Genomic DNA, 24,130 nt, shown 5'->3' on the forward strand with positions numbered 1-24,130 from the left:
TGAATAAAGGAAATATTAGAAATGCGCCATAAACAAACTCCTCAAAAAGACAAAATGGTGGATTTCAATTTAGCAAATTAGAAACTGTCAAAATTTAGCAAATTAGAAGCCCTAACGGTTTGAGTTCAGAAATAAAGCCCAAAGAAAACAGCTCGATAAACCTTTAAATGTTCTTGTTAGCTTATCTAAACCGATCCTGATATTGAATTTTCAAAAGCAGCAGCTAAAACTTTTCAGCAGCAAGATGAAATTCAACCATATTTTCAGATGACATTCTGGAAAATCATTAAAGATTTACGAATCAAACTATTACTAAGAACAAAGGGTTTTGTTTTTTAACAGGAAAGAAGCGACGACTGACCTGAATATAAAAATTAACGCTTTAGATATCTCATTCTTGAAGCATGTTAGATCTTGTTTAGTGTTGAACAATGTTGAAATTAAATGCAATAGCTTAAGATTTAATCTGGTTATTTGAACTCTTTAGAGAGTTGATGGCTTGTGAACTGTTGGTTGCCACAGATAAAATTGGACAAGACAATGGAACACTATTAGACCTATTCATGGGCTGGGTAGTCCAATGATGGCCTGGCCCGTTATTTTTGGGCTTGGTTTAGACTTTCTCAAATAAGTCTAGTTCGGCCTGAGTCCGATCCAATACTATTATATATAATAAAAAAGTATTTACGTTATATATAATATATATTTGTTTTTTAAATTATTAATAAATACTAATTTACTTTTAGAAAATACAAATTAGCTTATTGATTTATTAAATTATTACTAAATTAATATAATATTAATTTATAAAAAGTATATTAAAAATAAGACATTTTGTGTACAGATCGAACTTCAGGCTTTGGGTTTTATATAAGGGTCGGGATCAGGTTCAAGATCTAAGCCTGATGGTTGGGCCAGACTCGGGCTCGGGCTTGCACATTTTTTGTTGATAAAGAGGCAAAGCCCGGCCCAATCCATAAACAACTCTAAACATTACCTAGGTCTTATTGACACATCCAATAACTTTTTTATTTAAAGAATTGAAATAAATTTTCTTTTTTAGTATTTTAGTAAATGTACATACAAAGGGGTGGTAAAGTGATATTTTGAAAAGAATAATATATTATATCAACCTTTTCTGTTTAGAAAGTCAAATGGAAAAGTGTATATTTTCTCAAAATTATTGGAGAGGTTTTTATTAAGATAAAAAACTAAGAGAGGTTTATATGATTCTTAGAAAATCTAGAGAAAGGTTTTATATTTTATCCCTCTTTATTATTAACAGAGTAAGTTTCTTAAACTATATCTAAAGTTTAGAAAATTGACTAATTCTATTATTGTTATTTCAACATTATCTCACAATTGTCTAAAACCTCTCTATCATTAACTTTTCGTCATATTCGATCACATGTGATATCACGTGATCGATTTTCTTTTAAATTTCCAAAAATACACTTTGAAATCATTGAGGCAGCTTGGCGGCGGCTCTTCTCTCTCTCGTCCGATACAGAGTAGAACAAATTCGTTGAGCGGCTTGGTCGTGACATTTTGTACATGGAGCTTCTTCACTACTACAACCCACCCATCAAACCATCGGATCTAGTCTATACCGGAACCGTACAAATTGGCAACAAGGGTGTTTCTACTCCGGCAAATGGAAAAAACTAATTTTATTCCCAGTGTTTTACGTCCTCCCAAGAAAACATAATTTTCTTCCTTCGATATCCACCAAATCTAGCAAAGCTTTCTCTATCTTTATAGGCATTTCAGCTTCGAGAATCTAACCGGTCTGACCTGCAAATGTCGGTGATCTCCCATACCTGAAGACTCTCGACTTCAATGACATCATCAAACCTCGGAATACTTTGCATATGAAACACTGGCCTCTCATCGAAATAGATGGTGGGTAGTGGTAAAAAGAAGGATAAAACGATGGAGGAGAGAGGGAAGATGAAAGATAGGAGAATATAGAGAGGAGGAGGAAAGAAGAGGGGAGAATGGTTGGGTGATCCTACCGCTGGGTGGAGTTACAGGGAAGTGAATTATGCAAAATGGAGAGAGAGAGAGATTGGAGTTGAGAGGGGGTTTTCGCCGTTGTCGCCCCTATTTGGTTCGCTTGTTCTCTACTTCTTCCAATAGAGTTTCAATCCAACCCCCACTATGCTCGAATCGCGGGACTTGCAGTGCAAGAGCATCCCTCCCACCATTCCTAGCATGGCGGCAACCGCCTTAGGGACTTTTGTGCTCGAATTTGCAAAAGATACTTGGAAGAAAATGTCAGTTGGGTATCTAAGTCAGTCCTTTGGCCATCGGTGATCATGGAACCTTTAATGGAATCACCATTTGAGATTTCCTGTTTCCTTCAAGCCAGCCAGTCTGCTGTTTGGGGCGAACTTGGATTATGTTTCCCGGTCTAGGTGCACGTAACGGGAGTACCTCGGCTTTGAACAACAATGAAGAAGGGAAGGGCATGGCAACCAGTTCCGCCATCGGTGGTGCCAATCGCCCAGAGGAGAAGATGATCATAAGCTATCAGGGCATGCCTCCGGCTAACCTCAATAAGCAAAGACGGCTCAGAGTGGAAATGGAATAGTTTTAGGGTACCCTTCTTTCGGAGTGGAAATAAAGCGGTGGGTTTTATTTTGAAAATTTGAAAAATAGTGAAGGGCAAATTTGACAATATTGAAACAGTAAAGATAGAGTTGCTCAATTTTCTAAATCTTACGGGTAGTTTAAGAAATTTGCCGATAGATGCTTCACACTTCTCCGTTTTTATTATGAAGTGGGAATGCCGAAGGTCCCTCTCTCCCCGTGTGCTTGCTAGTTTCGGTTTGTAGTTTGGAGCAGTTGCAAGTAGCCTCGAACAGAGGTTAAATGCAAGGCTTAGTTCCCCGACCTCGTTTTGCAGAATTTCTGAATCGTCCATGGCGGAAGATTTCCCGTCTCCGAGCCTCCTCAACGCCAGATTATGCAAACCAGTCTCGCGGCGTTCTCCCGCGCTTTTACTCCGAAGCTCTTCCGCCTAGCAAGGCAAGCTGTATACCTATTTGTTTTTATAAACTAATTTTAGTTGTGTAACTGTTGCCTAAGATAGAAAATGTTTCGTTCCCATGGTTACTTTGTTGTGATTTTCAGTGTCATTAATACTAGAGATTAATGGATTCGTAGTTCTCTTGTAACATCACATTTATATTTTTCTAAGATGTGTATTTATGTCTATAAGTAACATTAAATTGAGATTACTCTCTGAACTACTTGTGGCGTTTTGAGCTCTTTACACGATTGAAGTGCAACTGTGCTTCTGAATTCGAGTATAATTCTTTTTTTTTTTCTGAAAATTATTATATTGCTATCTTTTTCATCATTCTTTCCTTATTGCACATGTAAAAAACTGTAGGCAAATTTTTTATAATATATATTAGTGAGACCTAGGAGTTAGATTTACCATATAAGCTAGTTATGAAACAGTAATACTGGAAGTAAATGCTAAGGATTGGGTTTGAGATAGAGCTACTGACTCAGAAGCATGGAAGAGAATGAGGTCATAGTGTCATACAGAGGATATACCAAGGCATCCTTCATTGAACCCGAAATTCTAAAACTGATAGTATCAATGCAAAAGCTCTTGTTGCATCAGACATAACCGGCATGTTTAGGGAGACCACGTTTGAGTTAGATCAATTTCCAGAGCTAGTTCTAACTTGGTTATCCAAAGGAGGCATTGTTCTAGCACGATACAAGCTTTTTATGGGTAAATTCTTGCCCACACCTCTTCCCTCCGAATTTTCTTGTTTTAGTTGAGTGTATAACCAATGTTCTAGTGTTTTGATTCCATATCTTTGTGATTTCAAAATTTGGGCCCGTATGCTTAGAGGCTAAATCCTTTTCAATTGCATATCCACTTTGGATGCTTCTTAGTTTGAACTGTTAGAGTATGATTATTGTGCTTTATTTGTAAATCTCTTTGCAACTTCAAATTATAGATCCGTGAGTTTGTTGGAGTGCCCCTTGATGTAGTAGTAGGTTGAATACAAGTTAGGGGATTTTGACTATAATAGAAAGAAGAGGAGGGTTAGGGTTTGGGCTGTATACAAGATAACACTTGATAATTTGAGAATAGGTGCAGAATTAGAAATGAGTGGAGGTGATGAGAAAGATCTGGAGGCACAGGTGGCAGTGATTTTGATCAATGACATTGATGTCTATGTGGAAATGGAAGGACACTAATTGGAGGAGGATCTTTTAAGTGTGTAGAGGGAAGGTAAGGAAGGCTAGTTTGATGAGGCTACAAATTAAGATTCTATGTTGTGGCATCAATTTGGCTGGCAGGTTTAATCTGAAGAGGGTTTGTTATTAACTGAAGTTAGAGTGTTATACCTAGGAGTTATATTCACTAGAGTGTCCTAATAATTCAAGGGAAACGTCCAAACTACCCTGCTGCCTACAACTATGTAAATTACATAAAATAACATGGGACCACACTTATTAAACACTCCAATTCTTGCTATTGGTCAAGGGAAAAAAAAGAAGGGAGGACAAGCAATAAATTATAATAGAATATTTAATAGGGGGTGGATTTGCTAGTAGGGTCATTTAGCAAGGAATTCTAAATGACCTACCTATTGAGATGTTGACTACTTAGGCTCTGTTCGACTGTTCCAAACCTTCTTTGAAGCCAGGGTACATTATAGAGCTTTCTCAGCTCCCAGGGATTGATTAATTTTTTCTTTTTGTTTCTTTTTTTTCTGATTTCTTCGTTATAAGGCTGATTATTCTGAAGTTTTAACTGAAAGGTGACCTCATAAATGCTAAACTTTCAACCGAAACAGTGCAATGCATTCTTCCTAGTTCTGTTAGCTTACTTCTTTTTATGGTCCAGGTGCCATGCGGTCTTTCCAGTTCTAACAGAGTTGGTTCTCCAACTGCTTCAGATGCGAACATGATTCCTACTGTGTTAGATAAGAACTTCGCTGTCTGGACAGCGTGTGTGAAAACCTGAATGCTCTTTTGAGAGTCAGGAGTCAGCTGTTACTTGTACAGATGCGGTTATTAGATCAATCTTCTATGTGTCAAGATGGTCTAGGGAACAAGAAGGTCCCACATGTTAGTCTTTATCCCTATATGGGAGCCCATTTAGTATTGTTCATTAGGTTAAAGTGGGTTTGGTGTCTGTTGGGGGTGCCTAACTATTTCTTTCTATTTGTGCATCTGCTTCTCTCTAACTTCTGCAATTCTAAGAACCTAAGTCATTGTGAGTTTTAGTCCTTGTAAATAATGGACTAACTAAAATTCATTTGTTCTTTAATAAGGTCCTGCTCTTTGTGGTGCAACTCCATGCATTACCGGTGAGATGTTGTAGAATTTTCTTTCCCAATAATAGTGAGGCTACAGTCCTTGTGATTATTTTCAACTGAGATCCTCGGCTACCTTCTTTATCTTAATTATCTTTCTCCTTTACTCTCTCAACTCACTATGTCTGTTTGTGTGCTAGTCAAACTTTCAGGGTGGGGGAGGGTGAAGCAGAAACAAGCCCAGGCCAGAGCAAACAACATCCACTGCTTTACCAACTGAGCCAACCAACTTGAACCTTCTTGTGCCTAATTCTACATCAACCAAATCCTGATCCAAAAAGACATAATTTGTTGTTTCTTTTGGTAAGGCCAGCCTTTTAGTTCTAAAATGGCTGCCTGCATATCACATGCATATACTTTCTATCTGATGGTGGATTGATGGATGGAAAAGCTCTTATAGCTATTGGTGGATGGTAAAGCTCCACTTCAGTGTTAGTAAATGGCCTAACACTGAGTTTGGCTATTTTGAACGATGAATCAGAAAATTCAGTTAGCAAGAAAAGAATTTCCTTCAGTAAGAATGTTTCATTTCATTCTTGTCAACTTTATGCATTTGGGTCCTGATTGGACATGGTATATTTGATAATGTTTTTTTCATTTTTCTCTTAACATAATGTAATTATTTTTTATCGTTATTGATTATAAAATGATGCAGGGTAGTGTTGTTAGAGTACAAGGTGATGAGTTTTGGCATATGTCGAAGGTCTTACGGATGACCATCAGTGATAGGTAGGGTAATGTTTATCACTTTTGATTGGAGTAGGACATGATTATATTGATTCTTTAATATCTAGGAATGGTAATTGACCGTGGACTAGGTCATGTTTGTAACCTATTGATATGGGTTGAACAATTATTATTTTTTATTAAAAAAGGGTTTTTGTTAGTATGTAGATCCTTACTGTAGTCTGTATAGCATAAGGTACTTTTGAGAGGATTGTGAAGGGGATAGCATATATAAATATGATACTATGGAATGCAGATGAATATATTTCCTTATCCATGCTGCTACTTGAAATGGAGGGGTCAAAGAGCTGCAATATATTGGTGCTCGAGATTGGGTAGCCATATGTCATAAGCTAATGATACTTCAGGGTAGAGCTTCACATATATAATGACATTCTACCTCAATGTGTTTGGTGCATTCATGAAAAATATAATTGGATATTAATTTAGATTTGCACTTATGATTTATAAACAGAGTGGTGGAATGGAGGTGATTATAACCTTGAGGCCTTGGAGAAGCTCTTGAAGCTAGAGAATTTCTCATGTAGCAGAGGACATGGAACAATACATTGCTTTAGTGGACAACTTGGGAAATGGAATTCCTTTTTTATTGCATTTGCAGGATATAAGATCATCTAAGACCATGCATTAGCTAGAGATTAACCAATGGATGTTAGGGTAACCTGCCTAATCATCATCAATGTGAGTCCCTTGATCAGTACTATTCCATGCACTAGCTAGAGATTAATAGACTTCCCTCATGGACCCTTCATCTGCAGTCCCCTCATCAGCTTCTTTTTTCCAATGAGGATGCCTACCACGTCCCACTTAAGGTCTTTGGATGTGTTTGCTTTGTCTATGACATGAGTCCTTCTAGACTAAAATTTGATCTAAAGTCTATCAAGTGTGTCTTCTTGGTATATTCATCAATTTATAAGGGTTTCCGTTGCTATGATCCTTGTTCTAGTAAGGGACATGTGTCCAAAGATGTTACCTTTTTTGAGTTTACTCTCTTCTTTTCATATCGTTCTTCTCTTTAGGGGGAGAATGTTAATGAAGATTGAACTACTTTTTGCATGCCTATTCCCGTGTTGGTTGCAACTGATGCTCCTGGCCTCTCTTCTCCTCTTGTATGTGGTGGTAGTAGTGCTCCTCCTTTGCCCCCTCCAGAAACTCCTATTCCTCAATCTTGGCACTAGTGGTTTGTTAGATGAAAAAGGAGGATGACTCTAGAGACTAAATGTTCATTACAATCTGACTTCTTGGACCCAGGTAATTTTGAAACTGAACCTCTCCTTGTTTCTCATGCTTGTGTTGAACCTATTACTAAGCCTCCAAATTAGGGGTGGATTCGAGCCGAGCTGAGCCGAATACTACTAGGCTCGAGCTCGGCTCGAGCCAGAACCTTGAGCTCGAGCTCGGCTTGAGTCAAAAATTCATAAGCTCGAGCTCGATTTTGAGAAAAAATATTTTATAAAAATAAAAAATTATATATACAAATATTTTTTATTTGATATTTAAAAAACTAAGAATTATAATAACTAATATATATATAATTCGAGCCGGCTCGCGAGCCTCATGACTCATTTAATAATCGAGCCAATGAATTGGGCTCGAGCTCGGTTGAAATCAAGCCGAGCCGAGCTCGAGCAGCTCGTGGAAAGCTCGGCTTGTTGCCACCCCTACTCCTAATGTGAGTCCTGACCTTGACCTCCCTATTACAGTCCGCCAAGCAGAAAGGATATGTGTTAAATATCCCATCTCAAATGGACTCTTTGGTTCAAACTAAAGACTAAAATCTTTGTTATTTTCACTGATTTGTACAGTTATTCAAAGCAGTTTAAAGATTGAAAATCTGAACATTTTAGTCAAAGCAGTCTAAAAGCAAGGCCCCCACACGCTTCAACTACAGGCTCTTAAAGTAATTACAGTTTGTTAAAGATACATGATAAAACGATTTTACTTAATAAATTGTCCATAACATCTAAAGTTTCAAATCCTTTTGAGTGCTGGGGAGACAACCTTAGAAAATTCTGATTTTGTGAGGTCCTAGAAACTACTTTTCCTAGTTCTGTATCTACAATCTTATTGCTTAGTTCTGCTCAATCTAATAGCCCTAGCTTTATTGCTTAGTTCTGCCAAGTAATGTGTTGAATTATGTAAACCTATTAGACCAAAACTCTCATGATAAATATATCTATACATATAATGAATCTTCTGACTTAAATCTTAGTTTCAATTAATCTCTTGCATCTTCATCTTGATTTCAATGCTTAGATTGAATATAATAAATATTAATCTGGATATGTGCTAGCTTGTTTGCTTCTGTAATGGTTTTCCATGACATCACATTGTAAGGGTAGAGCTCTTCAATGGAAGAGGAGGTGTGGTCAGATGCTGCATTCAGAAGATTGACCAAACAGGGCTGGATGTCATTGCACTGGAAGAGCCACAAGTATTTCTTCCTAAAGGGACACAATGGCATGTCTTTGCAGCTTTTGGTGAGTCTCTAATTATTGCAGTATTTTAAGTAGTTCTATTTTATTCTACTGTATGCAACTTGGTAATTATGTGTTTCAAATTGCTGCTATTCAGGTACATTGAAGGGCAGTCGGGCAGATTGGCTGGTTGAGAAATGCACAGTATGTTCTAAATGTCAATATAGAGACTATTTTGTTGAAGCCTTGGTTTTTACCTAGCAGACAGTTCTTTTTCTCCTCAGGAGCTAGGAGCAAGTAGCATAACACCTCTTCTAACTGAACGTTCACCTTCAATATCAGAAAATCGTGTAGACAGGTTGCAACGGGTCATCCTAGCTGCTGTTAAACAATGTAGGTAACCAGTTCTAATTAGTTTTCAAAATATTCAGTCTTAATATGAGATTTGTTTTCTCTATCTCGCCTTGATTTGTAATTTTAGTACTCATTTAGGGCATGGGGTTGAAAGTCATTTGAATCATTTCACATGTGAAACTTAAGTTAGGGCGTGTCTATTTTAAATTTATTTATGCTGTTCTTATTTGGTATTTTCTTAAGATTTGTTAATTGTTTCTTTACTAGGTCAACGGCTGCACGAAATGTCTATGAATCCTTCTACCAAAATTGGCAGCCTTTTGCCTATTGTGAGTTTTCTTTTTTCCCCTAGTATATTTAATAGATTTCCAAGATATTTTGATTATAGTTTATTGAAAAAACACTTAACAAGGCAATGATCAATTATGGTTGTACTGTGGATATTTTAAGAATTAATATCTTAAATTTTGTACTGTGGATATTTTATAGACTTCCTCATGAGGCATGCTTTACCTTTTATGTCAGGTGTCTGTTTTTCATCAATTCAATGTCTATGAATGAAAATATTAGAAGACAACTCCTCTTAGTTACATTTGTGTTGCTACTGTTCTAGGTTGCCCAGTCAAAGCTGTCTTTCATAGCGGTGGCAGAAGCAACTCCCCTTATTACTACCCTGACCTGCTCAAGAGTAGAAGCAAGTGGGCTCATAATAATTGGACCAGAAGGGGGTTAGTACACATTATACTTAATCCACCCCTATTTTCTTGATCTCTCGTTTATATGCATGTGTGTGTATTTTGGTGAAACTTTAGATTTAGTGTAGCAGACTGCTTTGGTTCAATATTGCTCTGGTTTAATCTGGGCTTACCATAGTCTGAACCCATACTAAACTGATGCTGTGGCCTCACAAGTAAAAAGATAAGTAAAAGAAAGAGGAAGGAATGTGTTATTGAATCATCATTAGACTGGATGGTTTGCACATTTTCCCATGCAGATAATCTGGTTTGGCAATTCTGTCTATTACAGCATTTCAATTCAATTTGCCAACCAAATAGGTACCCTGGCAGGGAATACTTCCTAGTTCAACCTGATCTAAGCAACCACTCTAGTCGAGTTTTTACAACATTATAACATATAGTTGATTGGTTTAGAGCTTAGACAGGTTACTTTAACATGTATTGGTCAAGAAAAATTATATAGTTATCAAAATATGAGATTGATGTCAAGGGTTTTACCTTTATAAAAGAGCTACTAATTTATTTGCATTTTTTGTTGGGTTTCTAATGTTTCAGACTTCACTGAGAAGGAGGTGAAGATGATGACTGAAGCAGGTGCTACTGCTGTTGGGCTTGGGCCAAATCGTCTAAGGGTTGAGACTGCGACAATGACACTTTTGGCAACTCTGATGTTATGGTCTGACTCTCAACAGCAACAAGATCCTTAATTGGTCCAGTCATTAGTCCACTTCTAGACCCGTGTATGTGCATTTCTGGGACACCTTTTAAAATTGTTGGATCCTTTGTCATCCTTAATCCCCAAATCATTACTCGTGTAAGAATATATTCTACATGAAGGCTATACAAAGGGAAAAAAATGAACATGAATAGGGGGGGAAAGATTAACAGTTTATCCTGGTTTTGATTCCTCATCAGCTTATACCTTTTAGGGTCCGTTTGGTTAGTGGGAATAGAGTTCTGGAGTAGGAATCAGAATGGCCATTTCAATTCCAACCATTTGGTTGGACGGAGTTAGAATCTGATTCCCATTCCTGGTGGAATGGCATTCCTCCATTTGAGGGAATGACCATTCCCTCCCCCTCCCTTGGGAATGAGAATCCTATTCCAGTTGATTCCAATTCCTGTCTGAACCAAACGGGCAGGGGGAATAGACCATTTCAATATGATTCCGGTCCTGACTGTGAACCAAATGGACCCTTAGTTGATTGTAGTGATTTCAAGCTGAAGGGATTTTCAGAGTATCCCATGACTTGTTGCTTGAAGTGCTTTTGTTGCTTTGGCAGAGCAATTAAATAGATGGACAAATCAACCATTTGTTTTTTGCACCTAATATCAATCATTTACATGAATGAAGGATGACATTAAAGAAATGGTGCCTATAGAATCAGAGCAGGATGAATGAAGTGGTGATGTTCTTAAGAGTATTGTTGGTTGAGGTAAACGAGCCATGTGGAAGGAATATGTTTTATGTGATAGTTGTAAGACCAGACATACTTCATGGGAATAGAATGTTTTGGCAATCAAGAATCAAGGCATCCACAATTTCACATGATAGTTAATATGGACATGATGATGTTCTGATGGGTAAGGAGCCATCTTGCCCAGGTTTGGCAAGGATATGCCATAGGTGGTAAGAGCATGTGTTTACATAATTATTACTAAAATTCAAACACATATTCAGGGTTCATTTGAAGTGTTTTAAGTATTACGCATGAGAAATGGGATTAGAAAGAACATAATTAGCGATACATTCAGAGGTCATGGGTGGGAATCTAGTTGTAGTCTAGATAGGTGAAAAGATAACAAAAGTTGACTAACGATTAAATGGTTTAGTCATGTGCATATGTGAAATCATAAAATGTTTTTCCTGCTCTTGGATTTCTTTGGTTATATGAGCACATCTTCATTGCTATCTGTATTACTGAAATATGATGACGAAAACTGAAAATTATGGTACTTGAGAAGGAATGAAGTGGATTAATAGTAAGTATTATTATCCCCTCTACATAATTGTTATTGATGTGAAATTGTTAATCTATGATCAAGGTTTGCATCTTGTCAGAGAAGTCGAGAACGAAAAATAGAAGCTCAAAATACGATGGGAAATAAAAGACAATCCCATGGTTTGAGATGTTTTACACTTTTACTTCGTTAGATGCTTGTGTTGGCATCTCATCAGAGAGAAGTGTTCATGGTGTTCTGCATGTCTACAAGTGTTTTATATTTCCTCTTAGCCACTTCGATTGGCGCTCATGAAAGTTGAAAATTGAAATCCAGTTTTCCTTGAGTTTTCTTTAAACTGACCTTTCAAGTTTGTATTTTATTTTAAAGTCTTCTTTTCATCTGTTCTTTCCTCAGTCCTGTAAGCTTACAAGAAAACTTATGGACTGAGTGTCTAATATTCAACATAGATGTGCTTTGTGGCCCATTGTTTGTTATTTTCTTTTGATGTTTCTTTGCTTGCAGTTTTGACTTTGATTCTCTCTAGGACTGGTAGATCTATATGAGGCAGGTTTTTATATGTTGGCTCTGTATATTGACAGGAACACAATTCAATATTATAAGCACACGACACAAGAGGAGCGATGGGGCCACCATTCCATTGCTCCATCTGCTACAAGTCAAGACACAAGCGTACATGAATTCTTGTAAGTTGCAACCGTTCAATCTAAACATGTTATATTGGATATTTGACAAGATTCTCTTCCAATTCCAATTATGCGCAATCAGGTTGTATGTTGATCATCAATAACCAAGGGGCTGTTTGGAAAGTCTTTTTAAGTAAATCTTTCGACAACCCAGCAGACCGAAAGACATACCTAGTTTTATTTTTTTTTTGGACTTTGTCTTTAAAGGCCAAGATTGTTTGGTAAGTATCCTGGTCTACGGGCTGTTAAAAACAGAGTAGAAGGAAAAACCACATTTTGGTCTTTGGGCCTTTGAAAAACCAGGAAGACCCGCGGGGGGGGAGGGAACCCCAAATGCCCTAGAGGTTTAGGCTGCATTTGGCATTCCTTGTTTTAAGGACTTATCTCCTTCAGTTAAAAACTCATTTTTTATAAGGGCATTTTAACTGCAAAAAAAAGATGCAAGTCCTTAAAATAAGCAATGCAACATTAGGATCATCCAGCTAGATTCTATAGTTTAGTTTTCCCCTTTTAAATCCATCACTTTGATTCAGTGACCCGAAGACATTAGACTCATCCATCAAAAACAAAGAATACAATACAAACGGTCATTGTCTTGGATCTTGAGCCACATGACCCTGGAACGGTGTGCGGGGAAGAGCTTTCACAATTAATTTAGCGAATTCGGGTTTTCAAGAGGTCTACTCCAAATATTGGGCCAGTCATAACGCAACATGTTAACTCTGTACACATGGATCCCATTTGTCATAGACGTGGTGTATCATCTTTACCGTCCTGGGACTGGAGCTCTGATCTGCTACCTAACAGATGTTTCCACATCTCTACCCACGAGATATGACGACTGCACATTGGGAATATCTCCCTTCTTGCTCTGTAGGTATGGATGGAGTTCAAATCTGCACCCCATGGCCTGGCGTTCCAAAAGTGCTCCACACAATGAAAATCAGCCAAGTGTCCTCTCACATGCATTTTCTCCTCAGAGTGTGCGGAGCTAAAAAGGACTAGTCTGTAAGACTCGACCTGCATTGTGTAACCTGACCCCTGCACCTCATCCATTCAAGCTGGGCAATATATCCGGCGTCTCTCTCTCTCTCTCTCTCGTCCTAGAAGTTTAGAACTAAATTTGGACTACATTCGGCCTATCAGCCACCAGATAATCGATTCTGGCGATCATACCGTCCTGCAATACCTCTATTATACTATATGTGAAACAGAATATTAGTATATTACCATACGAAAATGCTAAAGAGGACGAACCCTTAAAGTAGTTGGATGGAGAGTTTAAATTTATCAAAACCATGATAAAAAGACTCCAAGAATACCCATTTTCCAAATTCAAAGAGGGAACAATCAGAGAAAACATTATAGAAATACAACCAAACCCACTTTACAGGGTTTTTAGGAAAAAAATGAGAGAACCACAGATATTTATCCTCCATACAGCGAGAAATATGTACGAAAAGTACAAAACAGAAAAAAAAATAAAAATAAGAGAAGAAAAAATGCCTGAAATGAGATAAAATAGGAACCCATTTGAAGTTCAATGCAGAACACCCGGGACTATAAAACCCTCGATAAAATCTATATAAATGTACGGACGGGCGAGTTGCATGCACAAGGTTTTTGCGTTGCGGAGCAATGAGTGAAGTGTGGTGGCCTGGTGGGAGTCTGGTAGTACGTGTAGGAGGTGAAACGTGGAGCGTGAGTTTGGTTGTCTGGCGCTGGAGAGCAAGTGTGGAGTTCAAGGTTAGTTCTCGACCGAAATGAGATGACAAAGAACGGAGTCAAGAGAAGCGGAATGAGATTTTTGGATCTTTTGGGAGCTAACAGAATGAATTAACGTCCCTGACGTTAGTTTCGCACGCATCAAGGCAGGTGCAGGAGCGGGAGGACGCTTGGCAGGCTTTCATTGTACGAGGCGTTTTTGGGGCGCAAATTTGAATTTAACGTTGTGGGTAGCAGATCCCGAGTCGGGACAAGAATCGTTTATCGGTATTTTGGTGCAGGCACCGGCCACTGAGCATGGTGTAAGTTGGACACCTGGTGGTAATAACTCTTATTAGCCAATAATACATGATTTTGTTTTTCAAAACAAAGACAACTGCCGGTAACCGTAAACATCCCCATGGCTTTACGGGGAGGGGGTTCGGCTTCAGTCAAAACTTGATGGGTTCGAACACCGTTCGAACATTATGAGAGAATGACACGTGTTTATAAGTGCGTGTGGATTTTTCATTCGTGCGGGGATGATAAATGGGCGTTTACCATGAACCTCATTAGCCAAACCCTCATTCAAAGTATTTTTGTGAAAAAATCTTTCGTTCTCTTTTTTCTGGCGTCTCTCCATTCTCCACCAAAACTTTTCATTCTGCTATCCTCTCCAACCGGCGAAGGCAAGCTTTTTCTGGCGACCGACAAAAAAGGTTTAGTGCTTTTCTCCTTGCGGTGGTTCATCTACAACTGAAACCCCAAAAGGCAAAAGGCATCAACGGCTTAATCTGCAACTTTGTGCTTCTATGGCTTCATCTGCAACGGCTTCATCTGCGGTGGTTCAATTACTTTGTACTTCTACGGCCAAGGTTTAAAGTATTAGAAACGTAGGGTGTATCGGAAAGATAATTTTAAGAGACATATCGAGATACACTTTGGATACGTATGGATGCGGATGAAAAATCAAGATACACATAAATATGCTAAAAAACTCAAATAAATCCTAAAAAATATATTAATAATGATAGTTACAAGTTTTATATGATTTAAATAAGTTATTTAAAAGTAAAAAAAACTATAATTTAATGGTCTATATAAAATTCGAGATATCAGAACACACTTAGTAACTATTGACAAATGATGGAATAACTCAAATGTGAAAAAACAAAAAAAAAACTAAAATGTATATTGATATATATTGTTTTAAAATAATCAATATAATTTATCTTAATATTTTACTAATGCATAAATTTTAATAATTAATTCTAACATTTATTGATAAGCATACACTAAGAAAAAGAGAAAATTTACTTAAAAAAAATGCATAAACCTATAACAAGCAAATGGGCGTGGCTTAGTGGTGAACCTCTCTAGTTGTTAAAGTCTAATGTCCAAGGTTTGAATTTTGCTATTGGTAAGTTTGTAGTTTTATACTAACAAAACGAATTTAATGAGAAAGAGGGTTATTAATTAACGAAATTAATGAGAAGAGAATTCCAATTAGGCGCTAAAATTGAAATTCAAATTTAAAAGGACTGCTATCAGGGTGTATCGAACTGTTTCTGATATCGGCCGATAAAGACTTGAAATAGCCCGATACAGATCGATACATACGAAAAAGAACGCTACAGATAATTTCTATGCATTCCATGTATTGGATTTATATCGAAACGATGCGTATCGGCCGATACGATACGTTGCGAAATTTGAAACCTTGTCTACGACATCATTTTACTTTGTTCTTTTCTCCCTGTGATGATTCAATTACTTTATTTTGTGCTTCTACGACTTCATCTGCAGTGGTTCTAAGAAAACCACGAAGGGGATAATAACTAAGAAACAATTGAGAAAACCATAAGACCATAATTCAGAGAAGGAGAAGAACAAAGGAGAAATTCTCTCATAAAAGACATATACAAGAGGGGCCGAAGGCCACAATATATATACAAGTTGTGGATAGAAAAATAGTAAGTAAAAGAAAAAGAAAGTAAAGGAAAAAGGAAAGTCTGGCAAGATAATATACACCTTCATAATTCAGAGGATATACACTTTCTTAATTGTAATTTCCTATTATACACCTTCATAATTCGTGGGATATTACTTACTTTCCTATTACTCCCCCTCGAGTTGGAGCATGAGGGTTCGAAATGCCCAACTTGCAAAGGAGAAATTGAAATTGTCGCTTGCCAGACCTTTAGTGAACAAATCCGCTAACTGTAAATGTGATGGAAGGTAGCACGGTAAAATTTTGCCAGAAAGCAGCTTCTCACGTACAAAATGGCAATCTACTTCGATGTGTTTGGTCCTCTCATGGAAAACGGGATTGCTTGCAATGTGTAAAGCTGCATTGTTGTCACAGAAAAGACTAGTGGTTCCTGACTGTGGTGTTAATAATTCACTCAATAGTCTCTACAACCAGACTACTTCACTAGTAGCCATGGCCATGGCCCTATGTTCTGCTTCTGCCGAGGATCTAGATACTGTGGGTTGTTTCTTGCTCCTCTAAAGAACAGGAGAAGAACCAAGTTGGAAGTACAATCCTGTTATTGACTTTCTGGTCAAAGGGCAGCTTGCCCAATCTGCATCGCAGTATCCTCGCAATACCATGTCATTCTCACCATTTAGTAATATACCTTGCCCTGGGCATCCCTTGAGGTATATCAGAATGTGCACCAGGCCGTTCCAATGTTCAACTCGGGGTTGCTGGACGAACTGGCTAAGCACATGCACAGCATAAGTAATGTCGGGCCTCGTGATTGTCAGATACAATAGTTGTCCCACCAATCTTCGGTACTGATTGGGATCATAATGAAAAATCCCATTAGCGTACCCCAAATGATGATTTTGCTCAATTGGGGTGTCTACGGGTTTGCATCCAGTTAGTCCAGTTTCTTTCAAAATGTCTAGAACAAACTTGTGTTGATTCAAAAACAATCCAGTAGTGGACCGAGCTACTTCTATCCCAAGGAAATATTTCAAATTTCCTAGGTCCTTTATCTTAAAACAACTGTTGAGATACGCCTTGAACTCTGCACACGTTTCTGAACTGTTCCCAGCTAGTATAATGTCATCAACATACACCAAGAGACCAAGAAAGACGTTTCCCTTTCTGTATATGAAGAGAGTGCTTTCCGCAGTGGATTGCCTGAAACCATACTCATGCAAGGATGCTGTCAGCTTTGCGAACCAATTTCTAGAAGCCTGTTTTAGGCCGTATAGAGATTTTTGTAGCCTGCATACTGCATTTGGTTTTTCGGAGCTGAAACCTGGTGGGAGTTTCATGTAAATTTCTTCTTTGAGGTCACCATGCAGAAACACATTGTTTACATCCATTTGATGAAGTTCCCATCCTTTTGCTACTACCACTGCTAAAAAAGCACGAACAGACACATGCTTTGTTACTGGGGCGAAAGTCTCTGTATAATCCTCTCCCCATCTTTGAGTGAAGCCCTGCACAACTAATCTTGCCTTGAAACGTTCGATGCTTCCATCCGATTTGTATTTAATTTTGTAGACCCATTTGCATCCGATCACTTTCTTCCCTGGAGGCAAAGTCACAATTTCCCATGTTTTATTTTCTTCCAGAGCCTTAACTTCTTTGTCCATTGCCTTAATCCATCGTTCATCTTTGACTGCCTGTGTATAACTAGTTGGATCATCATGAGAATTGATGGCCGCTAAAAAAAGCTTTATGAGTTGAACTAAATTTACTCTAGCAAATGTAGTGTGTTAGAGAATAGTCCTTACCTGCGGCTGCCTTTCGGACTGAGTTCACGTTGGATGGTAGTAACATCGCGTCACACACATAGTCTCTTAGATATCCAGGCCATTTTCTTTCTCGTTGAGGTCGCTCCTGTTGCAGAACTGATTGCTCATTTTCGTTTCTTTGTGGTGTGCTCACTGCAGCTTGGTTAGACGCATTCGTTCCTTGGTGTTCTTCCGAATTTGTTTCCTCATTAGTTGCGTGGACCCCTTCCTCATTTGCACCTATATGCTGGTTTCCATTAGCCCCAACAAGACTCTTATCCCTAAATGGCTCATTTTCATCTCCCACAATCACGTGCTCCCCCTCACTTGGGAGTCGTTCTCCTCTGACTGCCTCATTGTTGTTGAAAGGAAAGACTTCATCATAGAAATGTACATCTCGGGATGTAAGGATATCTCCTTTCTCCAAATTATACATTTTCCATCCTTTCTTTCCATATGGGAAACCAACGAAAATACACTTCTCGGCACGTTTTCCAAACTTATCATTTCCAATGCCTTGCCTTTTGGCATATGCAAAGCACCCAAAAACCTTAATATGAGAATAATTGGGTATTTTTCCAAACAACACTTCAAATGGTGTGCGACCTCCCAGCACACTACTTGAAGTGTAGTTAATTAGATGAACTGCTGCCATAACACATTCCCCTCAAAACTTCAAGGGTAAATTGGCTTGAAAGCGTAAAGCTCTCGCCACATTGAGGATGTGTTGGTACTTCCTTTCTACTCTCTCGTTTTGTTGCAGTGTCCCAATGTAGGAGGTTTGATGAATGATTCATTGGTTGAAGAAAAATTCGTTGAGAGTCCCTAAGAATTCTGTTTCATTGTCACTACGAACTATCTTGATATCAACCCCAAATTATTTTCTAACCATAGCACAAAAGGACATAAAGACCCTTTGAGTTTCTGATTTATCATGCAAAAGATATACCCACATAGTACGTGTAAAATCATCCACGATGGTTAAGAAATAATGGGCTCATGAGAGAGATGGAGTATAATACCGACCCCATAAGTCACAATGTACTAACTCAAATGCACATGAAGCTTTATTGTCGCTTAAAGGAAAAGGAATTCGTGTATGTTTTGCACGATGACATATATCACAATACTCAACATAACTACCGTTACGGTCAAAACCTCATACTCCAGATAAGTACGATATTTTTTTTTTCAGAAAGATGTCCTAGACGCTTGTGCCATAATTCCTTTGTATTCTTCTTGGTGGCCATTGCAAGAGCACTATGTGTGTTTCACAGATAATACAGGCCATCCTTGAGATCACCCAGTCCAATCAGCGTCCGCCGGGTGGGGTCTTATATTACACAAACATTCAAATAGTAAGTAATAGCACAACCCATATCCTCACTTAACTTTCTTGAAGATATCAAATTACATTTAAAATCTGGTACATAAAAAATATCTTTTAATTTGATATGTCTGTTAATCATGATGTCCCCCTATTTTATTCACTTTCAAAGAATCCCCATTTGGGATGATGACTCTTTCATTCCTTCCAACCTCTCGAACATTCTCGAAGACTTTAAGATTAATAGAAACGTGGTGTGACGCACCACTATCAATAATCCAATTTGATAAGTGAACCAAGGGAAATTTCTTACCAGACAGTGCATCATGGATCATGTTTTCTGAATCACCCATACCCAATAGAGACATTAAACGATCAAGTTGGGCTTGCGTGAGGGACATCATTTGTATGGTGTTGTTTGATGCTCCCACTTCTTCAGTGATAGCACCTGCTCGGCCTTGAATGGCATTGGCCGTAGCTCCTTTGCCTCCGCAATTTCCATTCCCTCGTCCTCGACCACGGCATGCTTTACCTCCGTTTTGATTCTTCTAGTGTTCTGGGTACCCGATGATTTCAAAGCAGCGGGTTTTGTCATGTCCAGGTCTCTTGCAGTGAGTACAGATTACGGGTAAATCAGCAGAGTCTCGCCCTTCACTTGCTTGACCCCTTTGATCTAATTTACCTTGGCTTGCAAAGGCAACAACTTGTACCCTTGGATCTTCGCGCTGCCCTGCCTTCAATTGTAACTCTTCTCTTGATATCATGGCAAAGCATCGAGTGAGTGAGGGCAGTGAGTCCATGCTTATAATGCTTGATCTAATAGTACCATAACGATCATCAAGGCCCACTAAAAATTTATAGACCTTTTCATTCTCTCTTTCTTCCAATACATTGATCAACGTTTTGCACGTCGATCCACATACACAAGTGTTGGTTTTAGTGTACTGATCTAACTGATCCCATATTCCCTTTAGTTTAGCATAGTAATCTGTGACACTCAATGACCATTGCCTGAATTCATTTAATTCCCATTTCAATTGATATATTCGGGGACCATGACTTTGATGATATCTTTGTTGGAGTTCAATCCATAACTCTCTAGCGTCATCAACGGAAATTATAGTGTTTTGTATGCTTTTGTCGACACAATTAAAGATCCATGAAACAACCATAGCATTGCATTTATCCCAAGTATTTTTGTCAATGTCATCCGCCTTGTCTTTCTCTAGAGTCCCATCAATGAAACTCAATTTGTTTTTAGATTTTAGAGCTCTTTGAAAAGCCCTTTCCCAAATATGATAGTTCTCTCCATTAAGAATGATTTGGCTTAGAAGCATACCTGGACTATCAGACGAGCTCAGATAATATATAGACGTTGGATCACTGATTGATGGAATTTTGAAAGAGGTGGATGTGCTGCTCCCAGTCATTGCTTCAGATATGAGGTTTCCCAAAATACGGTTGGATTGAAGGAGTGGTTTGGCACACACCGAACCTCACTGTTACGAGTCACACGACTCCTCTTCTTCGATGGGCACACACCCTCTGAACGAATCAGTGGTGAAACTCACCACAACTCTAATACCATAAGAAAACCACGAAGGGGATAATAACTAAGAAACAATTGAGAAAACCATACAACCATAATTCAGAGAAGGAGAAGAACAAAGGAGAAATTCTTTCTCATAAAAGACATATACAAGAGGGGCCGAAGGCCACAGTATATATACAAGTTGTGGACAGAAAAATAGTAAGTAAAAGAAAAAGAAAATAAAGGAAAAAGGAAAGTCTAGCAAGATAATATACACCTTCCTAACTCAGAGGATATACACTTTCTTAATTGTAATTTCCTATTATACACCTTCCTAATTCGTGGGATATTACTCACTTTCCTATTAGGTTCAATTACTTTGTGCTTCTACGGCTTCATTTTACTTTGTGCTTTTCTCCCTGCCGTGGTTCAATTACTTTTCTCCCTACGGTGGTTTTAAGACGTCAACGACTTCATCTACAACGGCTACATTTTACTTTGATATATTTTAGAACATAAAAAGTCATTTCTGGTATACTTTAACACAGAACAATAATAAAATCATTTTTGGGTTAATTTGTTTCTGTGTTAATTTTTTTCTCTTTTGTAAAATCATTTTTGGGTTATTGCTGGTTAAACTCATGGGCTCCTGAGGATCAAACAAATCCTCCCCTTCTTCAACCTCCAAATCAAATGCAGCATCCACCTTTGATGAATCCTCGGCCCCATCAAAGAAAAACCGAAAACCCCTTTTTTTATAATCCTCTTGACTCCCCAACCCTTACGGCAGCGCGGGATTTGATGTCCTAATGGCAGTGGGATTTTCCTTCTTGAAAATCTCTTTTATTTTGTAGTAAATAATACTTTTAGATACCATTAAGGGATTTGACCGATTAAAACCTTAGACTGTATTTGGTTTGAAAGAAAAAAAGTAGGAAAAAGAAAGGAAAGGAATGAAAATCCATATAAGGTTTGTAAAGATTTCCTTACCTTTTCCTTTCTTTCTCTACTTTTCCTTTAAACCAAACATAACCTTAAATGAATTTTGATAAAAACCACCCGATTGATTACCATTTTCATCACTCGATTGGTTATAAAATTTTCTGTTTATCATGTTTTTCCGGCATCATAGTCCAATGCAAAGCATACCTATGAATGCAAAGAAATACACTACAAAACAATGGAAAAGAAATAAAGATGACTCTAGCTGAGATTGTGATGGTAACTCTGCGTCCCAACTGGCAGCAACCAAGATGCAAGATGGAGTCTCCACCGTGGAGAACCCACCCATCCCGTTGTACCTTAAAAAACCATTTGCACCACCATATGTGCTGCCTTAGTGGTATATATCATTTTTTGAGATCATACATTCCTTTCCTTTATCTTCAAAATGTTGTTTGAAATGAAATAAATCTCCACATCACTGTCGACCCCATTTCTTGATAAAGCCTTCATAATTGTTTTGCAACTGCTTTCCCCATTCACTCTTTGTTGCTTCCAATCTTTCGCAAAATGTAGACCTGATGCTATCGGGCTAGATTCAGCTAAAAGGAAATTTAAGGGTGTCCACCAGCACGAGTATTTTTGTTTCTCAACATCAAAGTTGAAACTTGAAAATATATACACAAAAATTGTATATCGTGAGTTTTCAACAAATTAATAATAATAATAATAATAATAATAATAATAATAATAATAATAAATTAATTAATTACTAAAATCAAGGTTTTTAAAATTGAATTGGACAATGAACCGCTCAGGGGTCCGGTTCTCGGGTCGAACGGTCAAATCGTTTGAACTAAATGAACGGTCTGCTCTGACAAAAAAATAAAAAATAACCAAACAGTTAGACGGTTCAAATGGTTCAACCACTTGAATCGGCGATTTTCTAATCAAATCAACAATTTTTGACAAAATAATGGTTCTAAGGTAAAACGAAATCGATCATCCCAATTTTTCCAATCCAACCATCCGGTCTGGTCCGGTTTTGAAAACCATGACTAGAATCATCTGACTCTCAGTAGTCATAATCTTGTTGAACCTCGATAACAATATGTTGTGTACGATACAATGATATTATCGACATTTTGAACCTTGCTTAAATAATTATTACCCCAGCAAAAACAATATGATTTAGCTGATGTGGATGTGGTGCATACCTATTGACACCCACCTAATTGTAATGCCTTCATACTAATGTCTAAAACTTCTCCCAACTTTTAGATGCCTCCAAAGAACCCCCCTAACATATTCCATTAAATAGCGTTATAAAAAATAAAAGAAGACAAACTTACTGCTCTACCTATCACACATAATGTATTGTTCAAATATGTGCTTTATGGTATTCCCAAAATGCCCTTAAGCAATGACTATTCTACAAATGAATAAGATGCCACAGACATACAAGCTAGGGATGGGGGTTTTTGGGTTCAGGGGGGTGGGTAGCCCCATGAACAAAAAAAAAAAAAAAGAATTCATGAGCAAGTGGTCATATTCATGTTAGGTGTTGATGCATTATATTGAGGGTCATGATCAATGATTAGATCTTTGAAAGTATTAGACAAATCTGTTTAATATAAATTTGGGCATACCATTCATAGGTGTGATTTGAATAAACTGACTTTTGACTTTTTAGAGAGAGAGAGAGAAAGCATGTGCCAGATGTCATTTTAAAATTACTTTTCATGGAGCCCATGAGAAAATGTGACATATAGGAAGTATATGATTTTTAAAACCTTGTGACATGGGTTAATTCATATATTATAAAACGTGACATAAGGTCTTTAGTTCATATTTTCTATTGTAAGTTTTAAGAATTCATCTTCCCTTCCCAAATTTTGAAGAGGGTCTGGGTCTTGGACTTTTGGTCTTTAGTTCATATTATAAAAATACTCAGCCTGTTCTTATTCTTCCTAACCAAACCAATGCCCATCCAATCAATTGGAGTGATCCTTACCCACTGATCAGACGGCAAGACTTATGCAATTGTATGAAAAGGTTTGAGGTCAAATAAATCCATCAATGGACTCTGCATCGTTTCGATTTCCTATTCCAAAATATCTCGTCTCAGCCACTCATTAATTTGAGTTATAGCAGACTGTCCCCATACGCTATTGAAAATTGAACTCGTGGCTCCCTCTTCTCATTGCAAGTCAGCTATTCAAGCTAACCACTGCCTAGTCTTTAATCCAATTGCATGACTTAGATGACCATAAAAAGAGTTAGTTGTAATTACTCTCCGGTCTTCAGTGGTCCCTTTTGCCGTTTTGCGCTCTGATATCGTTAGTGGAGTGGAGTAATTGTTATTGATGCTCATGCCATAGTACAGGGTGGTTTTTGTTACAAATAAAACCGAGGGCTATGATTGGACTGTTAACATGGGCGACGTGGCTTTATTATTCACCGTTGAAATGAGTTCTCCTTCTGATCTGGCGAAGCCGATCAAATTGGTTCGAGTCTTTGAGGTGGTTTGTACATGATTATCCAGAATATGGGTCACGGACTCACGGTCAAGGAATAGGATGGAGTATTCGTTTTCTTTCCCGAGGCGAGGGCCTAGGG

The 24,130-nt window shown here is 37.9% G+C and overlaps 1 protein-coding gene across 7 annotated transcripts; it reads left to right on the top strand.

The window, feature by feature from the left end:
* The first annotated feature begins 1,532 nt into the window (after positions 1–1,532).
* On the top strand, positions 1,533–12,403 carry LOC104608906 (methyltransferase). Of its 7 annotated transcripts, XM_088888691.1 has the most exons (10): positions 5,304–5,345; positions 5,492–5,654; positions 6,007–6,080; positions 8,436–8,578; positions 8,673–8,719; positions 8,800–8,908; positions 9,137–9,198; positions 9,483–9,597; positions 10,162–10,282; positions 12,150–12,403. In XM_088888691.1, the coding sequence occupies exons 3-10, from the start codon at positions 6,046–6,048 to the stop codon at positions 12,256–12,258; spliced, it is 741 nt and encodes a 246-aa protein (XP_088744817.1). In that variant the 5' UTR covers positions 5,304–5,345; positions 5,492–5,654; positions 6,007–6,045; the 3' UTR covers positions 12,259–12,403. The 7 variants fall into 7 exon arrangements, with proteins under 7 accessions (XP_088744814.1, XP_088744812.1, XP_010273340.1 ...); XM_088888686.1 differs by lacking the exons at positions 5,304–5,345; positions 5,492–5,654 and adding an exon at positions 1,542–3,030; XM_010275038.3 differs by lacking the exons at positions 5,304–5,345; positions 5,492–5,654 and adding an exon at positions 1,553–3,030 and having other exon boundaries at positions 10,162–10,346.
* Positions 12,404–24,130: the final 11,727 nt, after the last annotated feature.

The sequence above is a fragment of the Nelumbo nucifera genome, chromosome 5 (assembly GCF_055504915.1).
Source record: "Nelumbo nucifera cultivar China Antique chromosome 5, China Antique-T2T, whole genome shotgun sequence".
NCBI lineage: Eukaryota > Viridiplantae > Streptophyta > Magnoliopsida > Proteales > Nelumbonaceae > Nelumbo > Nelumbo nucifera.